General features: G+C 39.6%; 1 protein-coding gene across 1 annotated transcript in view; it reads right to left on the bottom strand.

Annotated features, from left to right (window-relative positions):
* DEPDC4 (DEP domain containing 4) overlaps nt 1-13,038 on the bottom strand; it is a 44,096-nt gene that overhangs the window by 28,054 nt on the left and 3,004 nt on the right. Inside the window, exon 3 of the mRNA XM_049884151.1 lies at nt 11,840-11,985. Coding sequence (XP_049740108.1) covers nt 11,840-11,985 — 146 coding nt within the window. The remainder of the gene's footprint in view (nt 1-11,839; nt 11,986-13,038) is intronic.

Here is a 13,038-nt window from a genome sequence, read left to right on the forward strand (position 1 = left end):
GGTGTCAACTTGGTTAGGCCCTAATTCCCAGTAGTGTGTGGTTGTCCTCCATTCTGTGATTTTCCTGTGTGTTATAAATCATAATCTCTGCCTGTGGTTAAAGAGGATTAGGGTGGGATGTAATACCCTTGCTCAGGTCACAGCCCTGATCCAATGTAAAGGGAGTTTCCCTGGGATATGGCCTGAACCACTTTTTATCTTACGAAAGACAAAAGGAAAGGGAAGCAAGCAGAGAGTTGGGGACCTCATACCATCAAGAAAGCAGCACTGGGAGCAGAGTGCATCCTTTGGACCTGGGGCTCTCAGGCAGAGAAGCTCCTAGTCCAGAGGAAGACTGATGATAAGAAACTTCCTCTAGAGCTGACACAGAGAGGAAGCCTTCCCCTGGAGCTGATGCCTTGAATTTGGACTTCTAGCCTACTAGACTGTGAGAGAATAAATTTCTCTTTGTTAAAACCATCCACCTGTGGTATTTCTGTTACAGCAGCACTAGATGACTAAGACACAAGCAAACAGTAACCAAAAAAGAGCACGAGTGGCTATATTAATCTCTGATAAAATAGACTCTAAGTCAAAATCTATTATAAGAGATAAGGAAGGGCATTACATAATGATTAAAGGGTCAATCCACCAACCATAACAAATATTTATGCACCCAATGACAGATCTCCAAAATACATGAAAAAAAAAAAAACTCTAACAGCACTGAAAAGAGAAACAGATAGCCCCAGAGTAATAGTAGGAGACCTGAACACACCACAGTCGATGAAGACCAGGACAACTAGAAACTCAAGAACGATACAGAAGATCTAAATAACACAATAAACCAACTGGACCTCATTGACATATACAGAACACACCACCCAAAAGCACCACAATACACATTCTTCTCCAATGCACACGGATCATTCTCCAGAACAGACCATATTTTAGGTCACAAAGCAAGCCTCAATAAATTCAAAAACATCAAAATAACACAAAGCATCTTCTTTAATCACAATGTTGTAAGACTAAAAATAAGTAACAAGAAGAACAAGGAAAAAAAATCATATACATGGAAACTGAATAACACCCTGCTTAAAAACCACTGGATAATAGAAGGAATTAAAAAATGAATATAAAAAAATTCCTAGAATCAAATGAAAATGAAAACGCAACATACCAAAACCTTTAGGAAACAGCAAAAGCGGCACTCAGAGCAGAATTTATAGTAGTAAGTGCATATATCAAAAAAGAAGAGCCGAAATCAATAGTTTAACCCTTTAACTTGAACAAATAGAAAAAAAGCAACAAAAGAAGCCAACAGTCACCAGAAGAAAGGAAATAAAAAAGATCAGAGAAGAAATAAGTGAAACAGAAAATAGAACCAACGAGACTAGAAGTTGATTCTTTGAGAAGACTGATACAATTGACAAACCACTGGCCAAACTGACCAAGGAAAAGAATGAGAAGATACAAATAACCAAAATAAGAAATGAAATGGATTGACATTACAACAGAAGCAACTGAGATAAAAAAGGATCATAAGACAATATTATGAAAAATAGCACTCCAACAAATTTCAAAACCTAGACGAAATGGCAGTATGGATTACACCTCAACATAAAGAAAACAAAAATCCTCACAACTGGACCAATGAGCAACATCATGATAAATGGAGAAAAGATTGAAGTTGTCAAGGATTTCATTTTACTTGGATCCACAATCAACAGCCATGGAAGCAACAGTCAAGAAATCAAAAGACGCATTGCATTGGGCAAATCTGTTGCAAAGGACCTCTTCAAAGTGTTGAAGAGCAAAGATGTCACCCTGAAGACTAAGGTGCACCTGACCGAAGTCATGGTATTTTAAATCACATTATGTGCATGTGAAAGCTGGACGATGAAGAATAGTGAAGAAGAACTGACGCCTCTGAATTGTGGTGTTGGCGAGGAATATTGAATATACCATGGACTGCCAAAAGAACAAACAAATTTGTCTTGGAAGAAGTGGGGCCAGAATGCTCCTTAAAGGCAAGGATGGCGAGACTGCATGTTACATCCTTTGGACATGTTGTCAGGAGGGATCAGTCCCTGGAGAAGGACATCATGCTTGGCAGAGCACAGGGCCAGCAGAAAAGAGGAAGACCCTCAACGAGGTGGACTGACACAGTGGCTGCAACAATGAGCTCAAGCATAACAACGATTGTAAGGATGGCGCAGGACCGGGCAGTGTTTCATTCCGTTGTGCATAGGGTCGCTATGAGTTAGAACCGACTCGACGGCACCTAACAACAACAGACGAAATGGACAAACTTCTAGAAACACACTACCTACCCGAACTAACACAAACTGAGGTAGAAAATTTGAACAGACCCATAATGGAAGAAGCAACTGACGAGGTCATTAAAAAAACTAACAACAACAACAACAAATACCCACCCCAGATGGCTGCATCGGAGAATTCTATCAAACATTCAGAGAACGGCTGACACCAATTCTACTCAAACTATTCCAGAGCATAGAGAAAGAAGGAATACTCCCCTAATTCATTCTATGAAACCAGCATTACCCTGATGAGAAAGTCAGGCAAAGGCACCACTAAAAAAAGAAAGTTACAGACCAATATCCCTTATAGATATAGATGTAAAAATTCTCAACAAAATTCTAGCCAAAAGAATTTAACAGTATATCAAAAAATAATACATCATGATCAAATGGTATTCACACCAGGGATGCAAGGATGGTTCAACATTAGAAAATAAATCAATGTAATTTACCACAGTAAAAAAAAAAAAAAACAAAGGAAAAGAATCACGCGATCATCTCAATCAATGCAGACAAAGCATTTGATAAAATCCAACACCCTTTCCTGATAAAAACTTTCAGCAAAATGGGAACAGAAGCAAAGTCCTCTACATAATTAAGGGCATATATACAAAACCAACAGCCAACATTATTCTCACCAGAAAGAGACTGAAAGCATTCCCCTTGAGAATGGGAACCAAACAAGGATCCCCTTTATCACTATTCTCATTCAATATTGTACTGGAAGTCCTAACAAGAACAATAAGGCAAGAAAGAAAAATAAAGGGCATTAATTTGGTAAGGAAGAAGTAAAACTATCCCCATTTGCAGATGACATAATCCTATACACAGAAAACACCAGACACTCCACAAGAAAGTTACTAGAACGAATAGGACGGTTCGGCAAAGTGGCAGGGTACAAGATCAACATACAAAATGAATTGGATCTCTCTACACTAACAAAGAGGACTCTGAAGAGGAAATCAGGAAAACAGTATCATTTACGATAGCCTCTGAAAGGATAAAATACTTAGGAATAAATATACCTAGGCATGTAAAAGATTTATACAAGGAAAACTACAAAATACTACTGTAAGAGACCAAAAGAGAAAGACTTAACATTGGAAAAAGATAAAGACTTAACATTGTGAAAATGTCAATACCACTCAAAACTGTCTGTAGATATAAATCAATCCTGATCCAAATTCCAACAACATTCTTCAACGAAATGGAATAGGTAACCTCCAACTTTATATGGAAAGGAAAGAGGTCTAGGATATCTAAAGCATCACTGAAGAAGAAGAACAAAGTAGGAGATCTCACACTTCCTCCATCTCAAAACCTACTATACAGCCACAATAGTCAAAACAGCCTGGTACTGGTGCAACAACAGACACATAGACCAACGGAACAGAATTGGGAATTCAGAAGTAAATCCACCCAGCTACAGACAGCTGATCTTCGACAAAGAGTCAAAGTCCATTAAATGGGAAGAGATAGTCTGTTTAACAAATGGTGCTGGCAAAACTGGATATTCATTTGCATAAAAATGAAACAGGAAAAATGCCTCACACCATACACAAGAACTAGCTCAAAATGGATCAAAGACATAAATGTTAAACCTAAAATTATAAAGTTCACGGAAGAAAACATAGGGACAAAGCTAGGGTCCCTAATTTAAGGCACAAATAGTATCAAACATAACTACAAATGCACAAACATCAGAAGATAAACTAGATAACAAGGGCCTCCTAAAATTAAATACTTACATACATCGAAAAACTTCACTACAAGAGTAAAAAGAGAACCTACAGACTGGGAAAAAAATTTTGGCAATGATGTATCTGACAAGGGTCTAATCTCTATAATATACAGAAAATTTCAATATCTCAACAAAAAAGGACAAACAATCCAATCAAAAAATGGGCAAAAGGCATGGGACACACACTTCACCAAAGAAGACATTTGGTTGCTAACAAACACACTGATATGCTCACAATCATTAGCCATTAAAAAAAAGGTGCAAATCAAAACTACAAGGAGAAACCATCTCACCCTGGCAATACTGGCACAGATCAAAAAAACCAGAAAACAAATGCTGGCGAGATTGCAGGGAGATTGGAACTCTTATACGCTGCTGGTGGGAATGTAAAATGGTATAACCACCATGGAAAATGGTACGGTGCTTCTGTAAAAAGCTAGAAATAGCAATATCATACAATCCAGCAATCCCATTCCTAGGTATATGTCCTAGAGAAATGAGAGATGTGACACAAGTAGACAGATGCACACCCATGTTCACCATAGCATTATTCACAATAGCAAAAAGGTGGAAACAATCTAAGTGTCCATCAATGGATGAGTAGATAAACAAATTGTGTACATACGTACAATGGAATACTAAGCAACGATAAAGAATAATGATGAATCTGTGAAACGTCTCACAACATAGATGAACATGGAGGACATTACGCTAAGTGATATAAGTCAATCACAAAAGGACAAATATTGTATGAGACCACTATTATAAAAGTAAAGAATAGATCTGCACACAGAAAGAAACATTCTTTGATGGTTATCAGGGATGGGAGGGGAAGAGAGGAACAATCACTAAATAAATAGTATCAAAAAAAAAAAAAAACCAAACCCATTGTCTTGGAGTAGATTCTGAATCATAGACGCGTGTCAATTCTGGTGAAAGGAGAGGCTATACACAATAAGAGGGAAGTCAGCACAATGTGACCAAGGCAAAGGAAGGCACTGAGAGGTACACGAGGATAAACAGCAACTATGGTAAATACTATAACATACACAATCTTGCAACAACAGTAATAAACAACAATTTGTGAGTGGATACATAGGTAGATTGTTGTTGTTGTGTGTTGCTGTGATGCTGGAAGCTATGCCACTGGTATTCAGATACAAGCAGGGTCACCCATGGAGGACAGGTTTCAGCTGAGCTTCCAGACTAAGGCAGACTAGGAAGAAGGACCCGGCAGTTCTACTTCTGAAAAGCATTAGCCAGTGAAAACCTTATGAATAGCAACAGAACATTGTCTGATATAGTGCTGGAAGATGAGCCCCCCAGGTTGGAAGGCACTCAAAAGATGACTGGGGAAGACCTGCCTCCTCAAAGTAGAGTCGACCTTAATGACGTGGATAGAGTAAAGCTTTTGGGACCCTCATTTGCTGATGTGGCACAACTCAAAAAGAGAAGAAACAGCTGCAAACATCCATTAATAATTGGAACCTGGAATGTACAAAGTATGAATCTAAGAAAACTGGAAATAATCAAAAATGAAATGGAACTCATAAACATCAATATCCTAGGCACTGATATCCTAGGCATTAGTGAGCTGAAATGGACTGGTATTGGCCATTTTGAATCGGACAATCATACTGTCTACTATGCTGGGAATGACAACTCAAAGAGGAATGGTGTTGCATTCATCGTCAAAAAGGACGTTTCAAGATCTATCCTGAAGTACAATGCTGTCAGTGATAGGATAATATCCATACGCCTACAAGGAAGGCCAGTTAATACGACTATTCAAATTTATGCACCAAACCAGTAGCGCCAAAGATAAAGAAACAGAAGACTTTTTATCGGCTGCTGCAGTCTGAAATTGATCGAACACGCAATCCAGATGCATTAATAATTACTGGCGATTGGAATGCGAAAGTTGGAAACAAAGAAGAAGGATTAGTAGTTGGAAAACATGGCCTTGCTGACAGAAACAATGCCAGAGATCGAATGATAGAATTTTGCAAGACCAACGACTTCTTCCTTGCAAATACCTTCTTTCACCAACATAAACGGTGACTACATGGACCTCGCCAGATGGAACACACAGAAATCAAATTGACTACATCTGTGGAAAGAGACGATGGAAAAGCTCAATATCATCAGTCAGAACAAGGCCAGGGGCCGACTGTGGAACAGACTATCAATTGCTCATATGCAAGTTCAAGCTGAAACTGAAGAAAATCAGAGCAGGTCCGCAAGAGCCAAAATATGACCTTGAGTATATTCCACCTGAATTTAGAGACCATCTCAAGAATAGATTTGATGCATTGAACACTAGTGACTGAAGACCAGACAAGTTGTGGAAAGACATCAAGGACATCATACATGAAGAAAGCAAGAGGTCATCAAAAAGACAGGAAAGAAAGAAAAGACCAAGACGGATGTCAGAGGAGACTCTGACACTTGCTCTTAAGTGTTGAGCAGCTAAAGCAAAAGGAAGAATTCATGAAATAAAAGAACTGAACAGAAGATTTCAAAGGGCCTCTTGAGAAGACAAAGTAGAGTATTATAATGACATGTGCAAAGAGCTGGAGATGGAAAACCAAAAGGGAAGAACATGCTTGGCATTTCTCAAGCTGAAAGAACTAAAGAAAAAATTCAAGCCTCGAGTTGCAATAGTGAAAGATTCCATGGGAAAAATATGAAATGATGCAGGAAGCATCAGAAGAAGATGGAAGGAATACACAGAGTCATTCCACCAAAAAGAATTAGTCAATATTCAACCATTTCAAGAGGTGGCATATAATCAGGAACCGATGGTACTGAAGGAAGAAGTCCAAGCTGCTCTGAAGGCATTGGCGAAAAACAAGGCTCCAGGAATTGATGGAATATCAATTGAGAGCGCTGGAGGTGCTCACTCGTCACAGGTAAATATGTATGCTAAATAGGTATAGGAGGTTGTACAGGAGTAAACCCACATGCATACATAGGTATGTTGTGGATAATTCTACGTACATGTTTGTATGTGCTGCATGTATATTCGTATATATAATAGAACACATGGGGGCAGAAATATGGAAACTTCTTAGACATAACCAAATACCTCATAAGACTGAGCTACTGGGCTTGAAGGCTAAGGACCATAGTCTCAGGGAACATCCAGGTCAAGTGGCATAATATAGTCCCTAAGGATAATGTTCTACATCCTAGTTTAGTGAGTAGCATCTGGGGTCTTAAAAGCCTGCGAGCAGTCACCTAAGATACAACTATTGGTCTCTTCCTGTGCGGAGCAAAGGAGAGTGAAGAAAACCAAAGACTTATGGAAGCAATTAGTCCAAAGGACTAATGGCCTACATGAACTGTAGCCTCCTTTGGTGCCTGACTACCACTGCCAAATTGCTCTGAGCAGGAACACAATAGAAGTTCCTGGTTAGGATGGGTGAAAGAAGTAAAATTCAAATCCACAAAAAAGACCAGCCTTACTGGTCTGATACAGAATGGAGGAACTCCCGAAACTACTGCCCTAAGACACCCTTCTAAATGGGAACTGAAAACATTCCTGGAGGCTGCCTTTCAGCCAAATAACATAAAACAAATAACACCCATGAGGAATGTGCTCCTTACAATAATCAATTACAGGAGACCAAAAAGGCAACATTTTCCCAAAAGAAAGATGAGAAGGCAGGGAAACCAGACAAATGGAAACAGGGAACTCAGAGTAGAAATGGGGAGAGTGCTGACACATCATGGGGATTGCAACCAATGTCATGGAACAACTTGTGTATGAATTATCAACCGGACAATTAGTTTGCTATGTAAACTGTTAAGTAAAGCAAAAAAAAAAAAAAGGATTAATTTAATGCTAGTATAATTTAAACTAGTTACATTACAACTTTTCTTTTCAAGATTGACCTTTAAGGAGATATGAGGGTTATGTGCCATCTGGATTTTATTTTCTGGTCATGTTAATTATAAAGTGATATTATCTAGCTTTTAAGGCTAACAATGGGTTAGTTCCAAATATAAAAGCCTACTAGCCATGCTTATAAACTATTTTACACATCTGAGAGAATATAAGAAGATTACTAATTATCTTTCTATTCAACGCAGCACAGAGAATTGCAGTCTATTGTTCTTAAAATACAATCCTAGGCTGATCTTAACTTGGGTTTCTGGTCACTCCTGTTAAGAGTTAATTAGGTTTTTCTTTACAGTAACCATCAAGTCATAAATAAAGTTTTGTTTTCCCTTTCAATATGAAACAAAATTACAAAAGCAACAGCTACCGTAAATCTCTTGCAGAGCTCCCAAGCAGGTAGCCTATAGAATAAATTTAGCCCATAGTCAGGATTTGTTTGGTTATTTGGTTATAAAGTATTTTGAAAAAACACTAACTTGTATAAAATTGGGAAAACTTTATGTAAGAACCTTGAGTTTCATACTTTAAAAACCCAAAAATGAGAAAACCAGAAGATCTTGCAACACTGGGTCTGGATTCGTGCCTGAAAAAATCAACTGATACCAATTAGTGGCTACCCCTTTTGGATTGCCAAGTCATTTCCAGCACACCACAAACCCCACCACTCTCCACTGCATCTCAAAGCATGATGCTGAATGTCAGGTGCCATTTTCATGGTATTGTCCTATTGTTTTTTGCTACAGTAAAAATTAATGGCTAATTTTACATGCTAACCCCTGGCACAATGCTGACTGTCACGAATTGAATTATGCCCTCCCAAAAATGTGTGTATTAACTTGGTTAGGCCATGATGCCCAGTATTCTGTGGTTGTCCTCCATTTCGTGATTATAATTTTATGTTAAAGAGGATTAGGGTAGGATTGTAACACCCTTTCCAGGTCACATCCCTGATCGAATGTAAAGGGAGTTTCCCTGGGGTGTGGCCTGCACCACCTGTCATCTCTCAAGAGATAAAAGGAAAGGGAAGCAAGCAGAGAGTGGGGGCCTCATACCACCAACACAGAAGCACCAGGAGCAGAGCGCGTCCTTAAGACCTGGGGTTCCTGTGCAGAGAAGCTCCTAGTCTAGGGGAAGGTTGACAAGAAAGATCTTCCTACGAAGCCGACAGAAAGAGAAATCCTTACCCTGGAGCTGATGGCCAGAATCTGGACTTTTAGCTTACTTTACTGTGAGAAAATAAACTTCCACTTGTGGTATTTCTGTTACAGCAGCACTAGATAACTAAGACAGAATTTGGTACTGAGAGAGTGGGGTGCTGCTCTAACAGATACCTAAAACGTGGAAGTGGTTTTGAAACTGTGACTGGATAGAAGGCTCAGAATGGACAGCAGTAAGGAGAATTGCTAACACTGGAGAAGGTGCAGATGGTGAGAAACAGCAACAGAGGACTGGCCACAGCAGAGGACTGGCCGCAACAGAGGACCAGCTGCAGCAAAACCCAGGGACCAGCACCAAGCAGTGCTGGAGCCTGAGTGCCTGTGTGCAGGAGGCTTCTTGGTGGAGTGGGGTGTCTCGAGGCGCTTATCAGTGGAAATACGGAGCTTTGGAACACTTGCCCCAGCAGGGCAGATGCAGGCATGAGGCCTGAGGGCTGAGAGGCCAAGGAACCAGGAAGCAAAAGCTGAAGAGACAAGGAACACGAGAAGCTGAGCTGCCTCAGTCTCAGAAGGTATGGCCTCGACCTCTGGGGTTTCAAAGGGTGGCGCTATGGCCTGTGGTGTTTGTAACGGTAGAGATGCCACTCTGATGTACTAGGAGAATAGTGCACCTAAAGCCGAGGGAGTAGAGTTGGCGTCCTTTGGACCTGGGGTTCCTGTGCAGAGAAGCTCCTAGTCCAGTGGAAGACTGATGAGAAGGACTTTCCTTCAGAGCTGACAGACAGAGCCTTCCCCTGGAGCTGACACCCTGAATTTGGACTTTTTGCCGACTTTACGGTGAGGAAATCAATTTCTCTTTGTTAAAGCCATCTACTTGTGTTAGTTCTGTTACAGCAGCACTAGATGACCAAGGGACTAAGACATGCCCCAAACTGAAAAATCATAAAGCAGCAATATAAGCATGCTGTTTATAGATATGGAGTCTCTGAGTGGTACAAACTGTTAACAAGCTTGACTTGATGATAACTGGTTGGTTGGTTGGTATTTGGAGATAAGAGGTAGGAGTTGTAAATGGTTGCCCCTAGGGAGGGGAAAATGGGTTAGAGGAGAAGGTAGGGGAACTGCTGTTTCTTGTAACAAGACTTATGGGACTATTTGAATACATTACGTGCACACATAACACTGACGAAAATGTTCTAAAAAGTACATGAGTGCCAGCTTCTCTTTCCTACTGTGTCTTTTTAACTTAATCCTTCTGAGGCTCAGTTTCCCCAACTATAAAATAGAAATTTTACTCCTTACTTTACAGATCTATTGTAAGATTATAGATAATAAATATAAAATGCAAAACAAATAGTTTGGCATATAGAAAGGCCCAATAAATAGAAATTACTTTTGATGACGCCTTTACTGATAAATTACATGCATCTTTATTTACGAATTTCTAGAGGTACTCCATGCCCCTAAGGGAAAATGATGGGTGTTAAAAGTTATTTTTCATTTGTAATAGATAAAAACTGTACCTTTGTTGGCTCTTCCTGTTTGTCGTCTAAACACTAGTCTTTCTCAGAGGTCTTTTCTAGTCCCTCTTCCCTTCTCATTCTATACCCTTTCCTTGGGCAATGTAGTCCTTTCCCATTGCTTCAGTTTCAACGCTGATGGCGCCTAAATCTTTACCTCTAGCCTCAGCCACTCCACTTACCTACAGATCTGACTACCTACTGGACAGGAAACTTCAAATTCAACATATTCCAAGCGAACCCGTAATATCTGCTTCAATATCTAGAATCATCCTGGTCTCCATCTCTTCTCTCAGTCCATTTCATCCACTCAGCCATCAAATTCTGCTGAATTTGTCTGTTCCACGGCCACAAATTTAGTCCAGATCACTGTCGTCCCCACCTCAATGCTTTTATTATTTTTTAAAATGTTATTTTGTTGTTATTGTTGAGAATATACACAGCACAACATACATCAACTCTGTGACCAAATGCAGTAAAGACTGTAATCATTAATGAATTGCATGTGTACCCTTCTTCACTGCCCTAATAATGAGGCTCTTCTTCTCATGTTAGTAGTATTATAAGGAGAAAAACCATAAGTAGACAAAGAACATAGCAAAGGGGAGTAGAACAATAGGTAGTCCAGTTTGTTCTGGGAAAGGGAAAGAGCAGAGACATGTTTAAGGAGTTTATGTAATGGACAAAGGGTGTGCTCATAAGAAGATGGTCTTGGATTATAGGTAATAGGACCGGTAGTGAGTCTGCATGTTTTCCCTGGTACTAAGGGCTGTAATCTGGTGGTACAGTGGTTAAGTGCTCAGCTGCTAACTAAAAGGTTGGTAGTTTGAACCCACCAGCTGCTCTGTGGGAGAAAGATGTGGTAGTTTCCTTATGTAAAAATTACAGCCTTGGAAACCCTAAGGCGTAGTTCTACTCTGTCCTATAGGATCACCATGAGTCAGAATCAACTTGACAGCAACGGGTTTATGGAGTGTAACACCTCCTGTTAATCTGTTCATGGTCACTGGGAAAAATAAACTAAATGTAATGGATCTATACTGCCTCACCTGTCTTGTCTCATGTAATCACTATGTAAAAGGAAATCCTTAGAGGGAAAAGAAGTGGAGAGAGAGTCAACACATCAAACACACTACTTTTTAAACACACCTGGAAAGTCCACTCTTCCTTAGAAAGTTCTGGAAAAAAAAAATAATGAAAACTGAAGATACCTTTTTTTGAAAGCTGGAGGACAGGTTTGTTAACTGTGATATTTGGAAGTGAAGCTGGATTCCCACTCAGTATGTGAGTAAGTTCCTCAGTTCTTTCCTCGCCAATCTCTTGTGCTAGAGGATTTGAAATCATTTCATCTTCTGTTCTGTTAAAAAAATGTGTGAATTTTCATTACATACAGGACCAAAATTCCAAGTACACATTTCATTTATTAAAATTTATTTGTTGTTGTTATTAGCTACCATCAAGTTGGTCCCCAACTTACGGTGACCCCACGCACACGAGAATGAAATGCTGCCCAGTCCTGCGCCATTCTGGTCCTGTGCCATCCCTGTGATTGGTTGTGGACTGGACTGTTGTGATCCATAGGGTTTTCACTGGCTGATTTTCAGGAGTAGGTCACCAGGGCTTTTCTTTCTAGTCTTAGTTTGGAAGCTCTGCTGAAATCTCTTCAACGTCATAGTAACACGTAAGCCTCCACTGACAGGTGAATGGTGGCTACATGTGAGGAGCACTGGCTGAGACTCAGTCTCAGGTCTCCTGCATGGAAGGCGAGAATCCTACCACTGAAACACCAATGTCCACCCCCCCCCAATTTATTTATACATTTATAATTTAAAATTCATTTGTACATTACCTATTTCCAAAAAGGATTTCAGGCAGCTTACAATAAAATATCAAACCAAAAAAACAAACCTGTTGCCGTTGAGTGGATTTTGACTCATAGCAACCCTATCGGAAGGGTAGAACTGATCCATAGGGTTTCCAGGGAGCAGTTAGTGAATTTGAACTGCTGACATTTTGGTTAGCAGCTGAGCTCTTAACCACTGTGGCACCAGGGGTCCACAATAAAATACACGCATAATAAATTTAATAGAATATCACCAAAAAAGGACAAATTAGAATTCTAAAAAAGGAGAAAGTAAATATGCTAATTCTAAGGTTAACATAGTTGCTATGATAGAGCAGGAATGTTTGCTCTGAGCTTCCAGATAACCTTGACTTATTTTTACATTGGCTAAGTCATTTTTCAAAAATAGGAAGCATATCAACTCAAGAGGAGATGAAGCTTTTCCTGGTATAAATTCTGAAATTTCTTTTTATGTGATAATGTCCTACACAACAGTTTTAAAGCAAATGCAGAGGTGGATTAATTTTTACATTGCTATTTCTTTTATTGACTTCTGAAAAAAAACTG

The sequence above is a fragment of the Elephas maximus genome, chromosome 4 (assembly GCF_024166365.1).
Source record: "Elephas maximus indicus isolate mEleMax1 chromosome 4, mEleMax1 primary haplotype, whole genome shotgun sequence".
NCBI classification, from domain to species: Eukaryota; Metazoa; Chordata; class Mammalia; order Proboscidea; family Elephantidae; genus Elephas; species Elephas maximus.